Raw genomic sequence first — 27,894 nt, forward strand, 5'->3', positions numbered from 1 at the left:
CCAACCCTTAGTTCCAAAAGGAATAGAATTAGCAAGCCTATAATATTAGTTCCTAACCAGGACTCCTAAATATATAAATAGGGGACTTAAGAGGCACCTAGAACCCCCCACCACAATAAACGACTCACCACCCCAAAGAGCTCCAAGAATTCCCTTAGAAGAAATCAAGAAAGCAAGAAAGCTTAAAGAAAGACCCTTCATAGCCAAGGAATTAATTAAGGCTAAGAGGTAACCCATGTCTTAACAAAACCTATTTTCATAGCTATGATTCCCCTCTTAGGATTTCCCCATATTATTGTGTATTGATGATTTGTGATATTATTATTGATGATTGGTGGGATGATTCCATGGGTGATCTTGATGATGAAAGGTTCTTGATAATTATGGTGTTCTTGATGATTATATAACGTTCCTGATGATTATATGATGTTCTTGATGATTATATGACGTTCCTGATGATTATATGATGTTCTTGATGATTGTAGGATGTTCTTGATGTTTATATGATATTCTTACCGAATCTTGATATTGGAAGATGAATTGTGTCCTTGTTGATTTAAAAATGATTAGAACCCTAGGTTGTATCGTATGGAATTATTCTTGGTATATTGGGTGGGAATTCGCATGATTGGGTGTTGATTATGTTTAGAAAAGCATGATAGGTTATGTGCCATATGTTTCTCGATCTTTGACCCGTTAATTGTCTACGTGTGTTATCAATTGCGTTTGAAAGTGTCTAAGCATGGTTTCGGGTTCCACAAAGGTTCCCGGGGCGTTTTTGGTGAAAAAGAGTCAGTGGGGGGTAGGTGGGGGTAGGGGACCCGCCACCTACCCGCGGCCTTCTTGGGCAACGCCGGCAGCGGGCAGCTGCCCGCCGGGCACCCGCTGCCCAGATTAGCTACTGCCGGCGGGTGATCCCTCACCCACCGGCTACCCGCTGGTTTGAACCCCACTTTGGGATTTTGGCTTCCCCGTTCGATGTTCCCCCGACCCCCGTGGTGTCCCAACGGACTCCGTCTATCGTGCCTATGTCTAGTTTGATATTTTGGGTACCGTTCGTAGGTTGTATGAGTCTTGTATATTGCATGCTAGTTGAATTGGTATCCCGTTGACCTAGGTGAAAGAAGTATGAACCCCTTAGGATTATTCTTAGTATGTGAAGGATCACGCATAGGTTTTGTTATACGTTTTCTCCCCCTTCCCAATGTGTTAATGTGGGTTGCATGTGCTTGCTATGTGTTATGTGTGCATGATACCCCAATTCGGTTGCGATCGGATTGGTTATTCCTGAGCTGCGGTTCAGAAGCTGGCTGCAGTCAGATTTACACTCTCGGGCTGCGGTCCACCGTTTGGTTGCGATCAAACGTTTCTACATGAGCTGCGGGGGTTCATATTTCCTGGCTGCGGTCAGATGACATACTCTTGGGCTGCGGTCCACTGTTTGGTTGCGATCAAACTATGATGAGCCGCGGTTCATCGGTCGGTTGCGATCGACCCCTCCGTGTTGCGATACGGGGCAGGGTACTGCGGGGCCGTGTCAGAGCTATATGCGCTGACCCTCATGTATGGGCATGCGATTGGTCCTATGGCGCCAACAAAGTGTGCTATGTGATGAAATATGGATGAGTTGTTGTTATGAGTATCTTGGGGATGTGACTGTGGGATTTATACTGGGAATCGTATATGTTGAATTATGATTATTAACTGTGCTTATCTTACCTGTCTTGCCTGTTGTAAACTATGCTGGGTATAACTGCTGTCTGTGCTTAGCCCTATCTGTTGAGTCGATCCCTGTTTTAAAAGCTAGAGTCTCGTAGGATATATCTTCATACTTCAAATTGGTTTTCGTATATCTATATATATGTCTATATGTATTGTATTTCAACGCGTTGGAATGAGTTACCAGCATCTATCGCTGAACAGATATATTTGGCTTTCAGTCACAGAAGAGTAAGTCACTGGAACGTGCTAGAACTTGGAGCGTAGAAGTAGATAGTTTCCCTTTCGGCCTGAGTGCCATGTCTATGCGTTTACATTATTGAGGATATTAGTAGTTAGCCTGTGCACCTAAGTTCTCTAGCTTAGGTGTGGCATAGCACCCCGTACTCTTTGTATCGTATTTTGGGATTTAATGAGATTCTATCTTTATTACATAAGTTTTAAAAGTTCTGAAAATCTGGGGTGTTACAGTGTCGTAGTACATGACGTTCACCGAGCTACCCGTGTCTACGAGCACCCGGTGCACCACCATGTTGTTGATGTCTAGCTTGACTACCAGGGCGTCTCGGTGGGGGAGGGGGCTGTCTGGTAGGTCAGCGTCGGTGAACGTGATGGGCTCCCTTTTCGGTTTATTCTCGTGGGGCGTTCGTGTGACCTCCCCCACGTACAAGCTTCTCGCCCACCTCTTCCGCTCAGCTGGCGAGTCCCCTCCCTTGGGCCCCCCAAAGATGACATAGATGGTACGTTTCCTCAGGGGCTGGGAGTCCTCTGTCGTCTTCTCCTCCTCCTCGGAGCTGTGGTCGTGGTCCCTCTTACGAGGTGCCGAGGTGGATTGCGCCTGGCCACCCCCCTTCCTCCATACATTGTCTTGCTTCTGGCCTTGTGCCTGGCCGGGCTTCTTAATGAATTGGCCGAGGTAACCCATTTGGATGAGCTCCTCGATTTGTCTCTTTAGGAGGATGCATTCATCTGTATCGTGTCCTTTCTGCCGGTGGAACCTGCAATACTTGTTGGGGTCCCCCCTCGCCGATATCTTCATGCACTTCTCCTTCGGGAATACCACGATTCCCTGGTCCTCCGCGTGCGCCAAGACGGTACCCACAGGTTGTGTCAACGAGGTGAGATAGCGTGTGGGGTTCAGCCTGGGCCCCTCAGCGTACTCACGTCGGTGTGGCCGTGGCGCCTTGCGCTCCTCCTGGGGGGCCTTGTCTTTTCGACCTCTCCCTTCCTCCTGCTCCTTCTTCCTCTTCTCGGCAACCTCGGCGTCAGCGTACCTGGCTGCCCTGTCTATCAGGTCGGTATTGGACCTGGGGGGGTGGGTACCTGATGAGGTCCTGGTGAAAAGCACCCGACCTCAAGTTGTTTCGAAAAATAGGCATGGCCGACTTCCCATCAAAGTTGGCAACCCCCATGGCCTCCTTCTTCCACTTGCTGAGGTACTTGGCTAATGACTCCGAGCTCCCATGCATTAGATCACACAGGTCGGCGATTTTCTTCTTTCGCTGCATGCTGGTGGCAAAATGGGACAGGAACTGCAGGGTGAGGTCCGCAAAGGTGGAGATGGACCCCTCCGGGAGGGACCCGAACCAAAAGTGCGCCTACCCATCTAGGGTGGCAAAGAACCCCCTGCACAAGATGGCGTCGGTAGCCCCGGTGATCATCATGGCGGCCCTGTACCTGCTGAGGTGTGACCGTGGGTCCGTGGCCCCCGAGTACACCTTGATGGTGGGAAAACGAAAATCTCGAGGTAAGGGCTCATCCATGATGGTGTTCGCGAATGGGGAGGCCAACACATCCTGGGGCTCCGGAGGCCCGTCCCTCTCATCGATCTTCTTCTGGAGCTCGTCCATCCTCCTCCGCAGCTGCTCGACCTCTTCCCGATGGGAGCTCGGAGCTCTACCATTCGTTTCACCCGATCGTTCGACCCGAGAGGCCTGCTCACGTCACGGGTGGGGTCGGGGGACCCGACCTGCGGACCCACGCGAGGCAGCCTCGTGCCGCGGCTGGGCACGGGGCCCGTGGCTCGGCGACCTCCGAGTGACCGATTCCTGTCGCATTGGCTGGCGGAAGCATGATTCCGCTTCTGGTGGCCCGTTGGCTGGCCTCGGACCCAACCTGTCCCGGTCCGACACACGATCGCCCAACCTCTCCAGGGCGGGCCTGGTTTGGGTTGGTGCCCTTCCATCGCCGCCGTGCCGGCGGTTCGGCGGGAGTCCCCGCCTCCTCGTCTGTCCGTTGGTCGAGGCGAGTTAACCTCCCCCTGTGTGGCATGTGCCGGGGGTGGCCGGGCGCTCGGCCCATTGCGCCCCCTGGAGATAGGTGGAGGTGGAAGTGGAGCCAGCGCCCCTCGGGTGCCGCCTAGGTCAGCTTACTCCTCTGCCCAAAGCCCGCCGCGCACGTGCCAGCGCCGTGGAGGCCTGTTCAAAGACCGCCACCCCCACCCGAATGAGTGCGCGAGCTAGAGCGGGGGCGATAGGGGTGGTGGTGCAGCGCTGCTACGGTGGTTGGTGAGCTCGGCCCTCAGATCTCCCCCCGGCCTGGTGGAAGCGGCCGGTTGGATGCTGGGAGCGGGGGGCCCGTTGGGGCCATTCCCGTTCGCGACGAGCTGGGTGCCGCGGGAACCGTTGGTATGACGAGAGTTGGATCTCGATCTTGCCATAGTAGCTGGTCGCGGTAGACCAATGGATATAGAACACGCATGAGCTGGTGCAGCAGCTCTCAATAAGAGCACCAATGATGGATTAATTAACCCGGGATTAAACCCGGATAAGAACGTAATATAGAAATGTATAAACGGAACGAAATGATGTCGTAAGGTCTCAGGAACCGTGGGTCGTGAGGACCGTATATTATATTAAATGCCGTAAATAGGCTATTACAATGATTCGTTAGTACAAAGTATGTAGAAAAAGTAGATCGTCTTGTTAGGACAGGCAGGGGGGCTTTTATACAAGCCAAACCCCCCAACCGCCTCCCCCTAAAACGGGGGGTAGTTGGATCTGGCGTTGAACGCGCCCGGTCTCGCGATCGGGCCGCGGTGTGGGGGCTGGGCCGAGCCTATCTGGAGCTCGGACCGGGCCCATCTGGAGGTCGGTCCGACCCCGTGGAGAGGTCGGTCCGACCCCGTGGAGAGGCCAGTCCGACCCCGTGGAGAAGCCGGTCCGACCTCCAGCTGTGGCTCGCGCAGGGGCCACGTGCCGAAGCCTCGTGCCAGGGCGGGTATGCGGCACCGCCCCGGGACCCATTCTTGCTCTGTGCCCTCGGGTCGGTTCTCAATATATCCATCACTTACCTTTATAAATAGAAATTTCTATCATTACAGCGAAATTTAAATTTAAATATTAAAAACATCACCTTCTATATTATTGTCTTTATCTAATAGATTACTCTATTATATTTAAATTACATCTCGGAACAAATACAATGAAGGTTCAAACTAAATTATTAGACATAACCCTTATTTTTAATTAAATCACCTGGTGAAAAATTGTCTGGTTTTCTCTTGTATTTATAGCCAAAGAAAAGTAGAAAGAATTTGGAAGGGAAGAAGAAGAAAGTGGATCATAGTGCTACACATGCAATACTTCCGGCGCTACTCAATTATTTGCCTCCCTTATCAGCCATAAATAAATAAGGGAAGGAAAAAGGATGGGCTGCTAGCTAGATGATTGAAGAAGATGACAAGGGCGGCTGCACATGGTTTTGTATAAAAGGATTAGGTGGAAAGCATAGTAAATGATTTCGGATTTTGGGTGGCTAATTGCCCATAACCTGCCAAAGGTGTGATTAGAATATGATATTAAGGTGGCTAATTGCCGCCTAATCATGCCAAAGCATAATAATTAAATAAAGGATAGAGTGGTTTTCAAAAAAAATAAAATAAATAAAGGATAGAGTGGTTGCATGTCTTGGTTGACTGACGAAAGGGAAGAAACTCAAGAAAAAGCCAAGGAACAAAAAAACAAACAACTTGTTTGGTAAATGGTTGTTAGCTTATAGCTGTTAGCGGTTAGCTGATTGAGTCAATTAAAGGGTATAACTAGTTGATAAAATTAGTAGATTGTAAAAAAGTGTTTGATAAATGAGTTGTTAGCTGATAGTTGTTTGGTATAATTTTTTTTTTTTTCAAAAAGCTAATTGAAAAAAGTTTCTTTGAGCAACATTTTAAATTTTAAATTTTGGAGTTACAAAAAGCTAATTAACTAAACACTTGTATTGATTTTTTTTAACCAAATCAAATAATTAATAGTGGTCAAATAAGCCAAAATTGAAGCTAACTATTTTACCAAACATGGCCAAAATAATTTGTCTTTTTCCAAATTTTATTCTGCCGAAAAGATCAATAAGGCGGAGGTTTTTAAAATAAAATTTTATTTATCAACTCTCAAAATATTTTTGGATCACAAAATTTGATAAAATAATTTTGGAAAAATAAATTTTGAGATAGAGGTTTAAAATAGTTTTCCTGAAAATATATTTTGTTTGGAAATAAGGTTGATACTTCGTAATATTTTCGGGTGTCACACATTTATGGTAAATTATAATGTACATCGTGGTGCATAATCGATTATGCACCGCGCATCAAGACGATGTCGTTTTATTTAATGAAAAGAAACAGAATTTGTTTCGCGCCTTTCCGCACCGTTCCGCAAAAAATAACTCTATTCTTCAGTTTCATTTTGTATACACTGCAGTTTCAATTCAACACAACTACAATTTTATTTCGATATAACTACAGTTTCATTCAATATTTATACACTCATATATGTGAAAATGTTATTTAATAAAAATATTGATTTGGGATAGTGATAGCAACAAAAAAAATAAAATAAAATAAAATAACAAGCCATGCTTGAGGGCGTGTTTGTTTGTTTGTTTGTTTATTTTTTGGTTTTTTTTTTTTTTTTGTCAAAAAAAAATAAAGCAAAACACGCACTACCGTAGGGCATGTTTGTTTCTTCAACACAAACAAAACACAAAACACGCCGCGTTCATCCGAAATTTCAAGTAAAATAAGTAATTTTTTTGAATGCTACTACCACAAAGAAGGCTTTCACTAAGACTCAAACTCACAACCTTTCAAATGAAAGTCCAATTCGAGTACTATTAGACCATATAGTCTTGGTGCATGAATATTACTTTTTTAATATATATTTAATTAATAAAGTTAAAAGTGCAAGTTTTAAATAATTATAATAATTAGAAGTATACAATTTTGTTGGTTTATAAAATAAGTGCAACAGTATCAATAGATATGTAGAGAAGATAATAAATTTAATAACGTAACAACGTAACTATACTTTTAAAATATGATATTATAATGATTTGAAATTGTTACAAATTTTGAAAAACTTCCTTGTATACAATATTTGCTGTTGAAGTTGTTTTCTTGCTATCACTATCACAAATCAATATTTTCAATCCATTTGGAGTAGTGACCCTTGAAACTGTAACATATAATTGTCCATAACAAAAGACAGGGTTTTTCAAGAATAGGCCTACATGAGAAAGTGATTGACCCTGGCTCTTATTAATCGCCATTGCACATGAGACAATTAAAGGAAATTGTCTTCTTTGAAAAACTGGATGAAAAGATTGATTATAAATTTATTATTTGATCGTAATCATTACAGTTAAATAATGATTTTATAATTTCTTGAATGCATGTACTCAATGTAAAATACGATTAAAAATGTAAAAAATACAATAAATGAAAAAAAAATTAATCATTAAACACTAAATAATTCTAAATAATACCTATACAAATTTTTTTACTGATGGGTAAAAAAACTGAGCATGAAAATGTAAGAATGCATGTACTGGATTGAAAATACCATTACAAATTTTTAAATCACAAGTAAAAAAACTAAGCATGATAGTGTAAGAATGTATGTACTCGATGCAAAATACCATTATAAATTTATTAGTTAGCCGTAATCATTATTATCAATGATTGTATAATTTCGTGAATGATGAAAATACCACTAAAATTTTTAAAAATAAGCATATTGTTACACTGAGTCCATTAAAAATTTTAAAAATGGAATAAATTACAGTAATATTGATTACGGTAATAAGAAAAGTAAAATAATCAAACACATATAACTCCAATCTTCCATTCCTAAATTACAGTAATTTAGAAATGGAATAACACAAAAGTTATTTATTACATGATTATTTATAACACAAAAGTTATTTACAAAATTTTTAAAAATAAGCATGATTATGTACATCATGCATATACTGGGATAATGTTTGCATGAATGCATATACTTGATGAAAAGATTGATAACAAATTTATTATTTGACCGTAATCATTACAGTCAAATAATGATTTTATAATTTATTGAATGCATGTACTCAATGTAAAATACGATTAAAAATGTTAAAAGTACAATAAATAAAAAAAATTAAATTAATCATTAAACACTAAATAATTCTAAATAATATCTTTACAAATTTTTTTACTATTGAATAAAAAAATTGAGCATGATAATGTAAGAATGCATGTACTGGCTTGAAAATACTATTACAAATTTTTAAATCGCAGGTAAAAAACTGAGCATAATAGTGTAAGAATGTATGTACTCGATGCAAAATACCATTACAAATTTATTAGTTGACTGTAATCATTATTATCAATGATTGTATAATTTCGTGAATGGTGCAAAATACCGCTAAAAATTTTAAAAATAAGCATATTGTTACACTGAGCCCATTAAAATTTTTAAAAATGAAATAAATTACATAATATTGATTACGGTAATAAAAAAAAATTTTAAAAATCAAACACATATAACTCCAATCTTCCATTCCTAAATTACAGTAATTTAGGAATGGAATAACACCGAAGTTATTTATTAAATGATTATTTATAACATAAAAGTTATTTATAAAAAATTTAAAAATAATCATGATTATGTACATCATGCATGTACTGGGATAATGTTTGAATGAATGCATATACCGGATGAAAATATTGATTACAAATTTATTATTTGACCGTAATCATTATAATCAAATAATGATTTTATAATTTCTTGAATGCATGTACTCAATGTAAAATACGATTAAAAATATTTAAAATACAATAAAAGGAAAAAATTAAATTAGTCATTGAACACTAAATAATTCTAAATAATACCTTTACAATTTTTTTTACTGTTAGGGTAAAAAAATTGAGCATGATAATGTAAGAATGCATGTACTAGATTGAAAATATCATTACAAATTTTTTAAATCACGAGTAAAAAAATTGAGCATGATAATGTAAGAATGCATGCATGTACTAGATTGAAAATACCATTACAAATTTTTTAAATCACGGGTAAAAAAATTGAGCATGATAGTGTAAGAATTTATATACTCGATGCAAAATACTATTACAAATTTATTAGTTGACCGTAATCATTATTATTAATGATTGTATAATTTCGTGAATGATGCAAAATACCATTAAAATTTTTAAAAATAAGCATATTGTTACACTGAGCCCATTAAAAATTTTAAAAATGGAATAAATTACAATAATATTGATTACGATAAAAAAAATCAAATACATATAACTCCAATCTTTCATTTCTAAATTACAGTAATTTAGGAATGGAATAACACAGAAGTTATTTATTACATGATTATTTATAACACAAAAGTTATTTATAAAAATTTTAAAAATAAGCATGATTTTGTATATATACTGGGATAATGTTTGAATGAATGCATATACTGATGAAAAGATTGATTATAAATTTATTATTTGACCATAATCATTACAGTCAAATAATGATTTTATAATTTCTTGAATGCATGTACTCAATGTAAAATACGATTAAAAATGTTTAAAATACAATAAATGAAAAAAAATTAAATTAATCATTGAACACTAAATAATTCTAAATAATACCTTTACAAATTTTGTTACTGTTGCATGATAATGTAAGAATGCATTTACTGAATTGAAAATACCATTACAAATTTATTATTTGACTGTAATCATTATTATCAATGATTGTATAATTTCATGAATGATGTAAAATAGCATTCAAAATTTTAAAAATACAATATTTGGAAAAAAAAAGTAAATTAAACATTTAACAGAATAAATAATACACCCATATCTTCTAGAACAGATTCTAAGGTTGTTGTTATTGCCCGTACTGTAATAATTTAAATAAGGTAATAGCATTATTATTATATACTCTATTACAAGATAGTATCTTTTCTATACTTTAGCTAAGTATTAGTGGGTTCAATCCTGTGACCTTCCCTCAAAGGGAGTCATAGAGATATCATCTGAGCACAATGTGCTTGACATATTATTATTATTATTATTATTATTATTATTATTATTATTATTATTATTATTAAGGTAAGTAATTAAGGCGTTGATTATTAGCTTATTATGATATTAACTAGTTTTTTACGTGCATTACGCGATTGAGATAATGCCCAATGCTTTTTTTTTTTTTTTTAATAAGTACTTTAAAGTATATCAATGTCAAATTATATTGGAATTGTTCATGCATAGATAATTGAATGTTAAATTTGCGTATTTAAATATGCTATTCTAAGTTTACAAATGTAAGATAATATAGTAAAGATTGATTATAATTGTCAATAAAATAATTGTATAGGTATGTTTGAAACCAAATACGGGACATAAGGGAGAGCAAATAAAACTTAAGGCATAAAATATTAAATATATACTAATATTGAAGAGCTAACTGCTAATTGCCAAACAAGGACATTGCGAGATAGTTTTTCACTACAATTTGTTGTGCGATTTGAATTTTTTTTTTTTTTTTGTCAATAAATCCCCCAAGTAGTTAATATGATTGACTTAATTTTTTTTAAACAATTATTATTATTATTATTATTATTATTATTATTATTATTATTATTATTATTATATATGCAATTTTTCATTTTACATGTTAATCTAAACAGCTAATTTTTTCAAATATCTTTTTACCAACCGTTGATATAATTCGCTGGTCAAATTCGCTAGTCAAATTCGCTAATATAATCCACTAACGCTAACCGCTAACTGATGATTGTCAAACAAGGATATTGCAAGGTATTTCTCACTTCAATTTGTTGTGTGATTTGAATATTCTCTTTGTCAACAAATCCCTCAAGTAGTTAATATGATTGACTTTATTAATTATATTTTAAAAATTTTTTCATGGTATTAATAAAATACTTGGTAAATAAATATATAGCATTATTTTGTATTATAACTTTGATATTTAATTAAAAAATAGTGCACAAAAAAAGATAATTGACAATGTAGTGAATATAATCAATTTATGAATTTGAATGTAAATAATTTTTACATTGGAGAAATATAAAGACAATATAACTAATAAAATTATTTCTCTTAATTAATTTATTGATAATGAATAATTTTTTTAATAAAGACATTGTAGGGACAATGTAGCGAATATAATCAATTGATGAATTTGAATGTAAAGAATTCTTATATTGGAGAAAAATAAATATAATATAACTAATAAAATTATTTCTCTTATTTAATTTATTGATAATGAATAATTTTTTTTTGAATAAAAACATTGTAGACACATAATTCTAAATTAAAGAAATGCATATGTATTATTTTTTATTGTAGCTACTAAATTATTATTTAATATTTCATTTAATAAGAGTAAAATAGAGTACTAATTATGCCAACTTTGATTGGGATGAGTTAACGGATAATCATATTCATTAAGGATAAATTAGGAAATCTTAAAGAAAAATTAAAATCCGATCAATCTGAGTCATTCATTTGATTAAAAAATTTGACCGTCATTTTTTCTACCAATTATAGAGTTATTTTTTCTACCCATTATAGGCCTAACTCTCTTGGGATCTTATTAGTATAGTAGATAACGTAATAACGTAATAGGATTGCCAGCATATTGGAGAGAATTTAATTATTATTATTATTGTTGTTGTTGTTGTTGTTGTTATTATTATTATTATTATTATTATTATTATTATTATTATTATTATTATTATTATTATTATTATTATTATTATTAAGGTAAGTAATTATGGAGAGGATTAACAGCATATTTTATTCTAAAATAATATTTCTGTAATCAATAGGTAAGTAATTATGGAGAGGATTGCCAACATATTTTCTTTGTCAAAATAATATTTCTGTAATCAATTAACCGTATCATATTTTATTCCAAAATAATATTTCCGTAATCAATTAACCGTAATAAATTTTGGAAATAAAAATTGGATACTAAATTGGGGTAACCAATGGAGTTTTACCGTGATCAATTAGCAATAATTTTAAGTAAAATAATTACGAGTCAAAGTTTTGTAATACTTTTTGGAAATAAAAATTGGAGACTAACAAAGTTTGACAAATATGCCCCTATGTTTTGGTGGAAAAACCTTTTCAGACAGTTCTATTATTATAGGGAATGGATCAGGTGCGGGGAAAGCTTCCTGTGCAGTTGTGCGGGTGGACGCACATTAAGCATTACACTGACGCACTTAAAGTACACAACACAAGCACATTAAGCACACAAAAAACACCTTCAGAACACAAATTGACGCGCCTTAAGCACAAAACTCACGCACCTTAAGCACAAACCTCACGCACCTTAAGCACAAAACTCATGCACTTTAAGTACAAAAGTCATGCACCTTAAGTTTCAACAACTACTCACATTAAGAACACAAATCTCACGCACATTAAACACAAAACTCACGTACCTTAAGTACAAACCTCACGCACCTTAAGCACAAAACTCATGCACTTTAAGTTTCAACACTACTCACATTAAGTACACACCCACGCACCTTAAGCACAAAACTCACGCAACTTAAGCACAAGACTCACGCACCTTAAGCACAAGACTCACGCACCTTAAGTACAAAACTCACGCACATTAAAACTGCACAACCGCACGGGAAACATTCACCCGCGCTGGAACTTAATTTATATATATATATATATATATATATATATATATATATATATATATATATATATTTTGGTGACTTTCTTAAAGTATTTTCACACATTAAAAATACTTATTTGTCTTATACTTGTATATGCATGAAATATTATCATTTGATGTGTATTTTTGGAACATCTCCTAATGAGACAAGGATGTCTGTTCTTTGAAGAGTGAAATGTACTCCAGATTAATTATGCATGAGGGATTTTTTTTTCAGAAAAATGGAGAAATTAAGAAGTGGAAAAAATAAAAATTGAAAAAATTATTTACTAAATTTATGCCTCAAAATGCTTATTTCACCCTCATTCTCCAACTTTGTATATGTTTTTGGAGAACTCAAAATTCAACTTCTCCAAATAGAAGATTAGAGAAAACACAGGTGAACAGTATTTGTGTTGTTAGGTCCAGCCTTTCCACAGCTATTTTCCTTTTCCTTGATGCGCACATATTTCACAAATTATTATTATTATTATTATTATTATTATTATTATTATTATTATTATTATTATTATTGTTATTATTATTGTATAAATGCTATATGGATGATTGTATTTAATGAGATTTTGCGTATTTTGTTGTGTAATCAAACTATGTACTAAAATGATTGAAATAATTGTAATTTATTTAATAATATATATATATATATATATATATATATATATATAGAGAGAGAGAGAGAGAGAGAGAGAGAATCAAAAAATCAAAAACTGAAGGAAAATCAGAAAACTGGAGAAATGGAAAAACAGAGAAATGAAGTAAACCACTTCTAATTTTTTAAAAAAGTTAATTCCATTTTGCTCTTACCTCAAAAGGCTGAATCCCCAACCCTAAAGGCCCCACACTCCGACCCGACATAGCATGTGGGAATTCTATTTTTGCTCTTAAATTTATAGGTGAGAGGTGATAATTTACTTTTTTTTTTTTTTAATTTATCATAACATGCCCTAGAATTTAATGAAATTTAAATAATTTTGTTGATCGAGAATAAAAATGATTATGAGACAATAATAAACAAGGACAGTTCTAAAAAAAAAAAAAAATTAAAAGTTGACGACCACCTAAAAATCTATGACTAAAAATGAAATGAAATTTTTTTAAAACCATTTATCTTTCATCTTATTTTTCTGTGTATTGTTCATTGACTAAATTATACCAAAATATTGCAAAGATTATTTTTCTGATGCCGGCTTACTTTTCTTATCTTAGACTTAAAGTGTGCAGTTCAGTGCACTGTAAGAAACCTCTGATATTCTTTTATTTTTTAATTCTTGGGAATGTTTGTCCCATTCCGATCCCATCAAGCATGCAAATAACAAATATTTAATTTCCTTCTCTTAGGTCCCATACTCACAGAGACACAGAGTAGTTCCATTAGCAAACCATGGCCGACGGTCTGATCTCCAGTGTTGTGAAAGATCTGATCAACATCCTGAAGCACCAAGCCCAGGAGCTAAAAAGAGCTTTGGGTGTGGAGAAGGAGATCACAAACCTCTCATCAAAGCTCGAGAAAATCTGTGTGGTATTGGATGATGCAGAGAAGAGAAGCTTTAAGGAAAATGGCATCAAGCTCTGGACCCAAGATATCCAACACTTCTCCTACCAAGTGGACGATGTTCTAGACGAGTGGAGAACCAGAACTCTGAGACTACAACAGCTCGAGAGTCCAGAAAGCAGTTTCCTGCAGCCTTCGTGTATCCAATTCAAAAGGTTTGTTATGCATCGAGACATCGCCAAGAAAATAAAGAAGCTGGATTCAAGACTTGATCGGATTACGAAAGAGAAAGATCAGTTCAAATTTGATTATGCATCTATAACACACACGTGTGCTGCATCACACTCTGATCAAGAATCCAAACGAGTCACCACTACGTTTGATGTGGATGTGTCAGAGATTCAAGGTCGGGAATCCGATGCCAGTGCTTTAATAAGCAAGTTAGTGGGGAATTCTGGAGAAGACGAATCAAGAAATGGAAATGGTCCCCCTGTGATTTCCATAGTGGGCCCGGGAGGGATAGGGAAAACTACCCTTGCTCTACTAGTCTTTGAGGATGAACAGATCAAGACCCATTTTGGTGATGAAAGGGTGTGTATTTGTGTTTCCCACCCTTTTAACCAGATCAAGATTGCAAAAGCCATTGTTGAGTTTACCACTAAAAGCTCCACAGATCTGTCCCAACTCCAACTGTTACTGGAAAAGATTCAAAGCACTTTGTCTGGGAAAAGGTTTCTACTTGTGTTGGATGATGTGTGGACCGAGCAGTATGCAATGTGGGAGCCATTGAAGAACTCTCTCAAGGATGGACTCCCCGGGAGTAGAATTTTGGTGACCTCTAGGAGTGAAAGGGTTGCTAAAATGATGGCAAGTGTGTATGTGCATCAGTTGGATCTAATATCTGACTCCGAAGCTTGGTTGTTGCTTAGCAAGAAAGCATTTTCCGGGAGAAGGGAAGAGGATTGTGAGAAACTGAAAGATATTGGTCAGAAAATTGCTCAAAAGTGCAAAGGATTGCCACTTGCTGCTAGGGTCATGGGAAGCCTGCTATGTTTCAAAGACACTAGGGATGATTGGCAAAATGTTTTAGACAATAAAATTTGGGAGTTGGATGAAGTGGTAACAGAACTCTTCCCTCATTTGTATCTAAGCTACGCTGATTTGACCCCAAAGATGAAGCAATGTTTCTCATACTGTGCTGTCTTTCCCAAAGATTATGAAATAAAGGTAGATAAGCTCATCAGAATTTGGATGGCACAAGGTTACGTGACGATGAAATCAAAAGGCAGGGAGTTATTTGGGGGTTTAGCAATGCGCTCTTTCTTCCAAGATTTGAGGAAAGATCACAAGGATTCCAACATTATCATATCTTGTAAAATGCATGACATAGTGCATGATTTTGCCCAGTTTCTTACCAAAAATCAATGCTACAGTTTTGACGAGCACGAGGATAAGGTTGGGATTAAAAATATACGTCATCTGTTCTGGCAAAACACCACGGATTGGAATGAGAATCTCGCTTCCATTTGTGATATTGGAAAACTTGGCAGCTTTTTTGCTGACAACCTTTCTCCCGAACAATATATTCCAGATTTGTTCAATGGTCTGAAATCCGTGAGAGTATTAGGATTGCATAGCTGTGAGTTGGAAAAACTCCCAAAGAAGATAGGAAAGTTGCTTCATCTAAGGTACATTGATTTAAGTAGGAGCGCGGTAGAGGAGTTACCGGATGCAGTTTGTTCTTTATATAACTTGCAAACTTTAGATCTTAGAAAATGTTGGTTTTTATATAGGCTGCCGAAAGGGATTGGAAATTTGCATGAGTTAAGGTACATTAATTGAAGTTATTGTAGACAATTGCATGAGTTACCTGATGCAATTTGCTCTTTGTATAACTTGGAAACTTTGAATCTTAAAGAATGTGTAGGTGTTTCCAGACTACCCAAAGGGATTGGCAATTTGATAAACTTGAGAGACCTTAACATCATAGGCACCAAGAGGCTGGAGATGATGCCCCAAGGTATCGCAAAGCTAACTCAGCTTTGTGGTTTAAATGTGTTTAAGGTGGGGAAAGAGTCAAGTAAGTTGGGATACATGGAGAACCTGAACCAACTCAAAGGGAAGCTATCCATACACTTTTTATGCGATATGAATAGCGCAGCAGATGTGGAGGAAGCAGAGAAAGCAAAATTGAGAAACAAGAAGAGCATCATAGAATTGAGTTTCCATTTCTGGGAGGGAGTCGATGTGGGAATAGATGTGATGGAAGCTCTGAAACCACCTCCAGAACTGCAAACCTTGAAACTTAATCGGTACAAAGGACCCCACTCCCCTTCCTGGATTACACTGTCCCTTGATAATCTACGGATTCTTGAAATTCGGGGGTGCAAAAATTGTTCAACTTCTTTGCCTCCGTTAGGCAAACTGCCTTCTCTGGAGACTCTTTTCATAAGTGGCATGGATGAGCTAAGATATGTTGGGAGTGAGTTTCTGGGAGTAGCGGAAGTAGGTGGTGTTGCTTTTCCAAAGCTGAAGAAATTACAGTTCTACAATTGTCCCGAGTGGGAGGAGTGGGAAGACTTCAAAGAAGAAGCAACAATAATAATAATGCCATGCATCAGGGAGTTGGAACTATCTGGTTGCCGAAAACTTAAGGCAGTGTCACATCATCCCTTATTTAGGCTGGAGTCTTTGAAGATCAAGGACTCTCCGGTAGTCAATGTGGGAATAGATGTGATGGAAGCTCTGAAACCATCTCCCAAACTGCAAACCTTGAAACTTAGTTGGTACGGAGGAACCCACTTCCCTTCCTGGATTACATTGTCCTCCTTTGATAATCTACGGATTCTTGAAATCAAATGGTGCGTAAATTGTTCATCTTTGCCTCCATTAGGCAAACTGCCTTCTCTGGAGACTCTTTTCATATGGGGCATGAAAGAGCTAAGATATGTAGGGAGTGAGTTTTTGGGAGTAGCACAAGTAGGTGGCGTTGCTTTTCCAAAGCTGAAGAAATTGGAGTTCTACCATTGTTACGAGTGGGAGGAGTGGGAAGACTTCAAACAAGAAGCAACAACAATAATAATAATGCCATGCATCAAGGAGTTGGAACTAAATATATGCCGGAAACTTAAGACAGTGCCACATCACATCTTAAGCAGGCTGGAGTTTTTGAAGATCAACAACTGTCCAAATCTCAAAGTTGAATATGAAATGGTGACGTCATGTGCTTCCGGGTAAGGCTGCCTCTCTCACTAGATGGGATTCGTACCGACTTTTAATCTTATGGTTACAAAGTTAAAAATCCGAACAACTTTGAAATTTTTGAACAAAAACTATCAAGTTTAATTTAACTTTTTTACACTTTGAATATATTTGTACTACTCGTATATCTATTGGGTTTGATGTGAAGGTGTGAACTAAATATATCTTGAGTTTTTGTTAAACCTATTTATGATTATTAAAGTGTGTTTTTAATAATTTTTCTATAATATAAATGATTTGCTAGTGGTGTCTATTTATCAAGCTATGTTTTGAGGAGTTGTTATGATATGACAATAATTCACTTGAGCAAGCTAAGGTGTCCTCTGACATGTCTAAGCTTGTATATTTTATGACTTCGGCCACTAATGTATGTACTACAAAGAAAACAATGTTTTTTTTTAATAAAAAAAATTATCATAAAAGATTTATTTGGTGTATGAGATACTGAGATTTGTTATTGCGACCTTTCATTATTTCTTTCAGAGAATGCATTTACCATCATTGTTTCTCCCAACCTCTTGCTTCCTCATTGACACAAAATTTTTTGTTATATGGTCACCTAATGGATGCATCGCATATCCATAATGTACATTTTATTAAAGGTGAAGTGTGTACCGTGTAGCATATGGAAAATGACATATGTACTTTCATGGAGTATAATTTTCGTTACATGTACAAATTTTAGATCTATTAGAATAGTGAAAGAATGTGACACTAGGTTTTTAGATCTATTAGAATGTGACGCCTCAGTACAGAGTATAAAATTATGGAGTAGAAAGTGAGAGTATGTGAGTATGTGTAGTATTCATTTGGGTCCATTGAGGTTGAGAATTTCTGGTGGGAGTATTCCTCTATATTAAGACTGTATTAAACAAGTTGCAGCTCAAAGATTTGGCCGTTAGAACAGAATTTGCATCCTTTTAACTTATTTGATTTGTATTATGTATAAAATAGTTGGATTGTTGTTCAAATAAATATTATATATTATACTTATAAATTTAAAAAATTTGAAAAATAAAACCTATACTCCACATATTTCATGTCAATATGACTTCTTTGTTTGTTTGTTTTTTTTTTGTTTTTTTTTTTGTTTTGTTTTGTTTTTGTTTTTTTTTTTTTTTAATATTGATCATTTTGCTTAACATTTAAGTTTACCAAACACTTCTAATCACATCCATCTTGTATGATAGTTTTTAGCTTTTAGTTTTTCTTTTTACTTTCAACTATTTTTCAATTATCAATTAGTTTTTCAACTATGTATGCTAGATAAAGAAAATTCCTGTCCCAATGAGGTGATTATTATAAACAATGATTTATTTTTTATTAAAATAATAGAAAAATTTGGGAAAATGACATGCAGTAGTAAGGGTGGTGTGTTTGTGTTTAGAGCTATTGCTATTCCAAACGCTTTATAACCAATTACTTATAAAAATAAAAAAAAAAAACAAAAAAAAAAACATTTTAGGGTATGTAGTAGTATGTGCTTCCAAACTAGCTACCGCAATTAAAACTCATTTTTAATTTTTGTTGGTCTCGGTTGGGTGGCGAAATGTCTAGAGGGGGAGGGGGGTGAATAGACTTTTCTAACTTTTGCACACTGATAACACTTTAGTAATTTTAACTCCAAGTAACAAGTAAATAATCAAGTATTTAACTTAGAGTGTGCAGCGGAATAAATGTACGGTAAAGTGTTATGCTCAATTGTGTGGTGCTCAATGATGAATTCAAAACATGCAGCATGTTAGAATGACTTGATATAGCTCAAATATGATGTATATAAAATATGACTTGCATGCAAACGTGGGAACTAACAAAGCCAAATGATTAACGATATGCAATAAGTTGAATCGGGTTAGTTCGCAATAGTACTAAGCATGCACAAATAAATGAGTAGTAAAGTAAAGTAGAGAGAGAGAAATTTATAGTGGTTCGGAGGTGGTGTAATCCTCCTAATCCACTCTTCTCCTTTCACTCCTGATAGTACTAATTCTCGGGTGTACTCGTAGTGTATCTTGTATGTATGTAATGTACGAACAATATATAGAGAAGAGATAGAGCAAATGTGCTTATTTTATTCATGTTGTCTTGTGTTTTTCTAGAGAGGGTTGAGAGAGGATGTTCCTTGTAGAGAGGGAGTGGAAAGGGAAAAAAGCCCTTAACTTGGAGGGCTATAAGCCCTTTTATAGGTCCAGGAAGGTGGCGGGTCTAACCCGTCACCTTAGACCTCGACTCGCAGACTGAGATCCGAACCGACTGACCCCGACTTGACTATAAACGGGAACACGGACACGAGGTATATATCCTACCAACTCCAAAGACGGAATTCACTATCCTTCGATCACCCAGATACAATAGTGAATCAGTGCCCGTCGACACTTACCGAGTGCTACGCACAATGCTACACTCCTACAAGATTTTTCACAAGCTTCCCTTGTTACTCCGCATCCCCTCGAGTACTTCGCACAACGCTGTACTCCTACACCACGAGTGATACGCACAAAGTTACACTCTCCCTGGGTTTTCACAAGCTCTCCTTGTTACTCTACCCTTACAAGAATAAGAAATAAAGATTTTTTTTTCAGACTTGAAGATTTTTCTAATTAAGTACTGCTCGCTTTCTTGGATTTTCTTTTCTTGCTCTCGACTGCTATTGGTTCTTCAAGTCTCTTGGGTATATATAGCTAATAAAAGCTATTTGCCCGTTGATCAACTTCAAATCTTGATCGTCCATCTTGCATGTAGTTGATTTGATAAGCTTGTCAACTTGATCTGCAACTTGTTCCGCAGCTCTAGAAAATAGCCTTTGCGCCATTTGTCAGATGATTTGAAAAATATTTCGACTGTTGCTACTCCCTGTGTAGACAAACTTGTGTAGAGAAGCTTTCGTGATCTGACATGATCTGTCTTGGAGGGCATTCAACCAAAGTGGGCATGGAATCAATTGATTTTGTTTTGAAAATTTCTATTTTAAGGGCTTTTTGAAAACAAAATCTTCAAAAATTATTGTTTTGCTCCAAAAATAGCTAAAAAAGAAAAACTAATTACCAAACACCTAGAGGCTAGATCAAACAATTAAATTGATTTAAGCATTTAAAAATTGATCCAAAAATTATAATTGTGCAACTATTGATTTTTATCGATTTTTGAGTAATAACTGAAATAACTTAATAAACTTTTTTTTAGATCACTTGGAAGGGGGATACCCGGTGATGTTATCACATCTGTGCTTGTTTTTATAGTTATTTTGAATCATCTCAATATTTAAGTTCTTTAATTTTGCTTATTTAATACATATTTTCCTTGCTATTATCATTTAATTATGGTTCACACTTGTTTTGAATGTTTTACGGTGTTTGTTAGTGTTTTTGAACCATTTTAGGTCAAAGATATGAGCAAGGGGAGTTCAAGGATGAATTCGGAGCAATTTTAGATAAGTTCGGGACCCAGAGGATTCGACGCGTCGAGCCAAAGGCTCGACACGTCGAAAATTTCCAGTACACATTCCGGTCGAGACAGCAGGTCTCGACGCGTCGAGCGACGTTAATTTCCGAAATTGCAGCAGCGTTCCAGATTCAAAATTCCAACTTCACACTTCAATTCCAAATCCCAATCAACTTCAATTCCAAAGTCCAAATTCCAACTTCAATTTTATTACGGCAATTTCTTTATTTTAGGAATTATAATTTGAGTCCAATTTTGTACAAGATTCCTATTTCATCTCAACTTTGTACCCACTATAAAATCCCTCCTTCCTCAACCCTAATGGGAGGACGGGGACCGAGAGAATTCAGAGATTCTTGGAGACAAGAAGGAGAGAAATCAAGAGCCACAAGTTGTCTTGGAAAGCAAGAAGAAGACTAGGGAGATTTGGGAAAATCGTCTGGTTAATTCTTGTACTCTTTTGATGATTTGTAATGCTTTATTTATATTTGTTATGTATAATTTAGTCATGCTTGGCTAAATTCTTTAGAGATTCTTGGGTAAAAGTGTTTATGAACCTATGTGCCTGAGCTCTCAGTTTCTTTAATATATTATTATTTGGGTTTAATACTTGTGTTGCAATCGTGATAATATTGTTTGATGCTTGTAATTAATGGCCATAGTTACTAGCTTCATAGCCATGTTTGTGTCACCAATGGGAGTTGGGGCATAAATGAGGGCACACACGATTGCACCTAATGGTTGGTCCTTGGGAAAGAGAAACTTATTAGGGGAAGTTCATTTTAGATTATTGCTCATTGGGAGATGGTAGTAATTAGGAATAATTGAATGCTGATCTTTGATCTTATTGGGTGTTTAAGCCGTGGGAGTGGAAATTCACTAGGAATAGAGATTACGGGAGTAATTCGATTCCACTTTGCATTCCCACACAAATCTTAATTCCAAACTAAATATTGCAAACGATAATTGGCACTAGGTGATTAAATACTTGAATCCCATGAATCTCAACTTCTCTCTAATTGTTTTCAAAATCCTGAACCTCTGTTTTATTTTATTTATTTTATGCCAATCAATCATCTAAGTAATTGTTAGGATTAGCTCTAATGAATAAGTTAGTAACTAGTGATTGATACAACCACTTCCCTGTGGATTGATAACTCGTACTCCGAGAATTATTTGTTTGCAAATATACTACGCATCACCCGAGTATGTTTATATTTATAATTGGCGCCACGCTGGGACACCTACTATATCTTCCTCAAGGATTCCTGCTAACTCTTCGCATGGAGAGTGCAAGATAGTCGTGCCTCTTTCCATGCTGCCAGCTTTATGGGCGAGATAGTCTGCTGCTCTATTTTTCTATCTCGTAATGCATTCAAGCTTCCACTCCTCTAAGCCCCTTATTTCCTTTTTGCATGCATAGATCAAGTTGTCGACCAGATTGTCGAACTTCTTACCACTGCAGAATGCTTCGATCTACGATATCCTTTGAATCAATTTCAAATATTACCTTGTTGTATTTTTGCACATGAGCCCGCTGGATTCCTTTTAGGAGGGCCCAGGCTTCAGCTCCCCTAGATCAAATATTACCTAAAAAATAAAGAGATACGACGGTTAAAAAAAACTGACGTCATATACTTTTAAAATTTTTAATATTAACATACGACGTCGGTTATTAAGAAATAACCGCGACGTCGTACATTTTCTAAAAATATTTTTAATTAAGAAACAACGTCGATTTTTTTATTAAAACCGACGCCGTATATTTAAAAAAAAAAAAAACAAATCAAATACGATGTCGGTTTTATGAAAAACCGATGTTGTATGTTAACTTTAAAATTTAAAAAAAAAAAAAAACAAAATAAGCGACGTCGGTTATTTATTTATTTTTTTAATTTATTCTTCTTCTTCTTCTTTTTTTTTTTTTTTTTTTTACGATTTTTCACCCAATTAAATCATGTACATCTTTTACAATTCACAACAACTTTCAAAACTTGTCCAGCAATTTGATATTCGAAATCTCACAATTAATCAAACTAATAATCTTACAATTAATTCAAAAGTAACTCATACCATCAACTAAACAAGTTAAATTTATAGTAATTCTACAATCTCTTATCTCTTATTATAATAAAGCAACAACTTTCTACCTAAACCATTTTCCGGCTCAAATCAAACGACGTCACTTTATATATATAAAAAAGGTCTACACTAAATGGCGCTCAACAAAGATTAACGCATGCAACTTAATTATGCCGGCTACTTTTTGGTAATACCAAATAAAATAAAGCATTTTAAATAGACTTCTAATAATTACAGACTTCTAAAAAAGACTGTTTATATTAAACACTTCTTCGAAAACATACTTCTCAAATCTCGAATAAATAAATATAAATACACTCATAATAAAGAGACTCAATGATCTAAATGTCTGATCACCATGCTCTTGGAAACTGAAAGGTCGCCCGCACCATTCATACTTCCAAGATAACATCATAGATTTTGAAATGCGGTTTTACATTGTATATAAGCATATGACTATGGAGACATCCCCTCCCCACTCCACCTTATCTTCAGTTCGTATCACCTGCCAACCAGAAAAAAAAAAAAAAAGAAAACAAAAATATCAGCAAAGAAACCATGCCAATGTATGTAGCTGTAAAGGATATTGGTCCTCTCGATAGGGAGAAAGCAATAAGAGTAAAGTGTGTTAGATGTTACGAAATCGCTGAAAAAGGGTCTACAGAGATTAAGAGTCGAGAAGTGTTGTTTTGCGATAAAGAGGTATGATGTTCACTGTTTAATATTTTCTTTTACTGTTTAATGTTTAGGCTCTACACAAATTTATGCTCAACCAAATCTAGGCTTTAAACAGATTTTTGATCTACACATTTTTGTTTTCTGTTCACTGTTTAACTATGCTCTACATTATCTATGATCTACATTATCTAGGCTTTAAACAGATTTTTGATCTACATATTTTTGTTTTCGGTTCACTGTTTAACTATGCACTACATTATCTATACTCTACATTATCTAGGCTGTAAACAGATTTTTTATCTACATTTTTTTTTCTTTTCACTGTTCCAGGTTATCCTTATGCTATATTTTAGTAAAGTGTTTAATGTTTTATTTTACTGTTTAATGTTTAGTCTCTAAACCATTTTTTGCTCTACCAAATCTAGGCTCTAAACAGATTTTTCATCTACACTTTTTTTTTTCTTTTCACTGTTCCAGGTTATCCTTATTCTATATTTTAGTTCAGTGTTTAATATTTTATTTTACTGTTTAATGTTTAGTCTCTAAACCATTTTTTTGCTCTACCAAATCTAGGCTCTAAACAGATTTTTGATCTACACTTTTTGTTTTCTCTTCACTGTTTAAGGTTATCCTTATGCTAATGTTTTATATATTTCACTAACATTATTGCAGGGAACTTTCATTCATTTGAACATGCAAAATAATGATGTCAAAAAATAAAATAATGTTTTCATAGAAGGGAAGCTATATTCAGTCAAAAAAATTTTGGGGTTCACCCACTATTATATGTACAAAATTTGTTATCACAAATATATGATCAGGCTAAACCATAAGACTCGGGTAAAGGCCATAAAATGCAAAGGTTTTCCTACTAAGATGTTTCAGCTAAAAAACTATGACTCTTTGAAAGACCCTACTCAAGTGAATGACAAGGTGCTGTTTGGTAAGTATTTTGTTCTTATTTTTGCTATTTTTCTTTTAACTATTTTTGTATTTGGTCTACTATTCATTTATTTTGTGATGATACAGATTTAATAGGCAGAGTTGTCGAGATCCATGCTCCAGTTGACAAAATAATAGGGGGTAGACTAGCCAAACTCCTAGACTTTAAAATGGCTAATAATGAGTAAGTTTCATATTAACAAATTTGTTCCTATATTTCAAGAGATTATATTTTTTCTAACACACTCCCCTATAGGGGAAATACCTTACAGTGCACTGTGTGGGACAATCATGTTGGTGCCATGCTACCATACTATGATGCAGGTCTTAAAGAACCATTAATTTTGGTTCTTCGGCTATATCGGGCAAAGGTGGTCAATGGAGTTAATGAGGGGAGCTAATTCAGCCTACACTGTTATGAGAGTTCTAAGGGATGAAGCCTTAGTGTCAGCATCATGGTTGCAAAAATCGCACCTAGGCGCTAGGCGCCCAGCCGCCGCCGCGAAGAAGGCCGGAATCGGCCTCCTCCGCGCCCGGCCGACTAGGCGGTCTAGCGGCCGCCTAGACCTCCTAGTCGGCTGAACCGGCGGTTTAATAATTTTTTTTTTTTTTTGCGTTTTAAATTGCGAAAATTTCAGGAAGGCATAACTTTTGACTCGGTTGTCCGTTTTGGTCCACTAATTTCTCAAAAAAAAATGCTTCTTTAGCTCTTAATTTTAGTTTTTTATGTATTTAGATGTTTTAAACAATCTTTTGAACAATTTTACAACCACTTTCGTAAATAGTTTCTGAAAAATAACTATGGAAACCTTATGTTTTATTACTAAATTTTAAAAATTTTTAATTTTATTTTTAATTAAAAAAATAAAAAATAAAATAAAAAAACCGGTGCCCTAGGCGCCCCCTTGCCTAGGGGGCGCCTAACGTTTTTTGCAACATTGGTCAGCATACTGTTCTAAACTGATTGAAGACCAAGACAAGGACTTGATATAAAAAATGATACATGATGACGAGGAGGACTCAGATCAGGTTTTGATTATTACTAAAGTCAAATAAAGGTGTACACTTTTAATCTTATGGTGACATGTTTTAGACTAAACTTTATTTTAATATACAGGAAGCTTCAAATGGAGACAATGAGGTCAACAGTCCATTAAATATACAACAGTCTCAAAGCCTAGACAATGAACATTTAGAGGCTGATGGTGTGAAGCGATCGCTTATGGACCAATTTTCATCCTCTAGCAAGAAGGGAAAAACTGTGGCTGTTAAACAAGAAAAACTTTAATGGTTCTGGGAGACTACAAACTATTACCACATTATTGTGGTTTTTTATCTTTTTAAAATGATCATTTGCCCTGTTAAATTGGACTGTGTTTGTGCTGAACAATTTCATTTTATTTGAATCTATGATTAGACTATTTGCCTTTGTTTTTTACCTATGATTTTTTATAAACATTCATAAAACGCTGTTTATTACCTATACTGTTAGATATATGAAAATGTATGCAGGACAAGAAAGAAGCAAACACAAGGAAGCAACCACAAGGAAGCAAACACAAGGAATCAAACACAAATATATGGTAGTTAAGAAAGCAAACATAGTTAACCAGTGTACCACACAATGGTTTTCAATTATTAAGTTGTAGCCATCTGCTAAATATTTATCCAATTACTGTCTGTATTTTAAATTGGACTATATCTAATGTAATAAAACTCATTATTACATTGGAAACAGACTGCTCTTTTACTTTACAACTCACACACTTTAAATGTAGAGCATTAGCAAACTATCATAAAAAATTAACATCTTACAATATTAAATCAGTAACAGTGAACAGAAAACATAAATAGAGTCAAAAATGGTTATTTATACAGTCAAAAAATGGTGATTTAAATAATGGTTATTTATAGAGTAAAAAAAAAAACATAAGTTCACTTGGTCAGATTCAAATGTAATTAAATTTTCATAAGTGAAGTGTGTGAGTTTTAAATTGGACTCTATATAATGTAATAAAACTCTATATTTACATTGGAAACAGATTGCTCTTTTACTTTAATTAACTCACACACTTTAAATATCATCATTAGCAAACTATCATAAAAAAAAAAAAAAAAGTAACATCTTACTGTTAGGAATAAATTGTAATAGATTTTGATATGTCATATTGTAAATCGTAGATCCCCAATTTTATTTTAGTTAGACTAGTCGAGTCATAGACCAAGAAAGGGAAAAATAAATTTATTAGTTGAGGAAATGGATGAAGAAGATATAAAGCCTAAAATCAAGAATTTGCCTAGTGAAAATGGCAAACAAAAGAGGAAGATGTATGCATATGAAAATATGTACACAAGTTATGAAGACTATCATCCGAAGAAGAAATCTCTCAAAGAAATCAAGAAGAAATCTTTCAAGAAATCAAGAAGAAATCCCTCAAGAAATCCCGAAGAAGAAAGAACGTGACTTGAAGTTTGCATGAAGCTATCTTGAAGATCAAGCATCTATAGAAAGAAAGAAGTACACCAAGTGGAACAAGATGATAACCAATAGGTTGTACGGACGAGTTGGATGAAGTTTTAAATATTATATGCAAAGTCACAGGTTTAAATCTCACATCCCACATATTTTAAAGAAACCAAGTTTAAATCCATCAGATGAAGTATGGGCGATGAGATTACCAAGTTGACTATGTGATGAAGTTTCTTAAAGATAAAATTGGGATGCAATTCCAATTGAAGGGATGAAGTATCTCAAAATTGATATAGGGATGAAGTTCACGCATCTCACCCTTGGGCCAGAAGTTTTCAATTCAAGGGATGAAGTTACAATTCCAAATCAAGTAAGGGATAAGATTTCAATTGTCAAATCATGGAAGGGATGAGATTTCATTTCCAAATATAGTAAGGGATGAAGTTTACATTGGGAAGAGATTTCCCAAGTCAATTTAGAAGATGAAGTCTGGAAGCAGTATACAGACCCAGACGTGAAGTACAGAGGAAAATACAAGAAGAAGTTGCAGAAGCAAAAATACTAGTCTATACTAGTAAGGGATTAAATTGGAGATTATTTTTTGAAGATAAAAATCCCAAGAGGCGTGATCTACACCAGATGAAAATTTTTGGGACGCCATTTTTGCTAAAACTTCAAGCTCAACTTGCAGAGAATCTTTGACATATCTGCAACGTTATCTTATCCTATGAAAAGGCTATACAGCTAGATGAAATTCAAAAATGAGAACGTTTCTTTCCAACGGACGGATTCTCATTACCGGCTATAAAAAGATGAAGATTGAAGCG

General features: G+C 35.4%; 2 protein-coding genes across 2 annotated transcripts; both read left to right on the plus strand.

Annotated features, from left to right (window-relative positions):
* Nucleotides 1–1,934: 1,934 nt before the first annotated feature.
* Nucleotides 1,935–17,704, plus strand: LOC109162777 (putative disease resistance protein RGA4). The gene is made up of 3 exons (XM_019311457.1): nt 1,935–1,939; nt 13,104–13,108; nt 16,432–17,704. Exon 3 carries the CDS (start codon nt 16,456–16,458, stop codon nt 17,428–17,430), a length of 975 nt encoding a protein of 324 aa, XP_019167002.1. The 5' UTR covers nt 1,935–1,939; nt 13,104–13,108; nt 16,432–16,455; the 3' UTR covers nt 17,431–17,704.
* Nucleotides 14,083–17,430, plus strand: LOC109162704 (putative disease resistance protein At3g14460). The gene is made up of 3 exons (XM_019311389.1): nt 14,083–15,881; nt 15,987–16,022; nt 16,131–17,430. Exons 1-3 carry the CDS (start codon nt 14,083–14,085, stop codon nt 17,428–17,430), a joined length of 3,135 nt encoding a protein of 1,044 aa, XP_019166934.1.
* Nucleotides 17,705–27,894: the final 10,190 nt, after the last annotated feature.

This window comes from Ipomoea nil, unplaced genomic scaffold (genome assembly GCF_001879475.1).
Source record: "Ipomoea nil cultivar Tokyo-kokei standard unplaced genomic scaffold, Asagao_1.1 scaffold2957, whole genome shotgun sequence".
Taxonomy (NCBI): Eukaryota; Viridiplantae; Streptophyta; class Magnoliopsida; order Solanales; family Convolvulaceae; genus Ipomoea; species Ipomoea nil.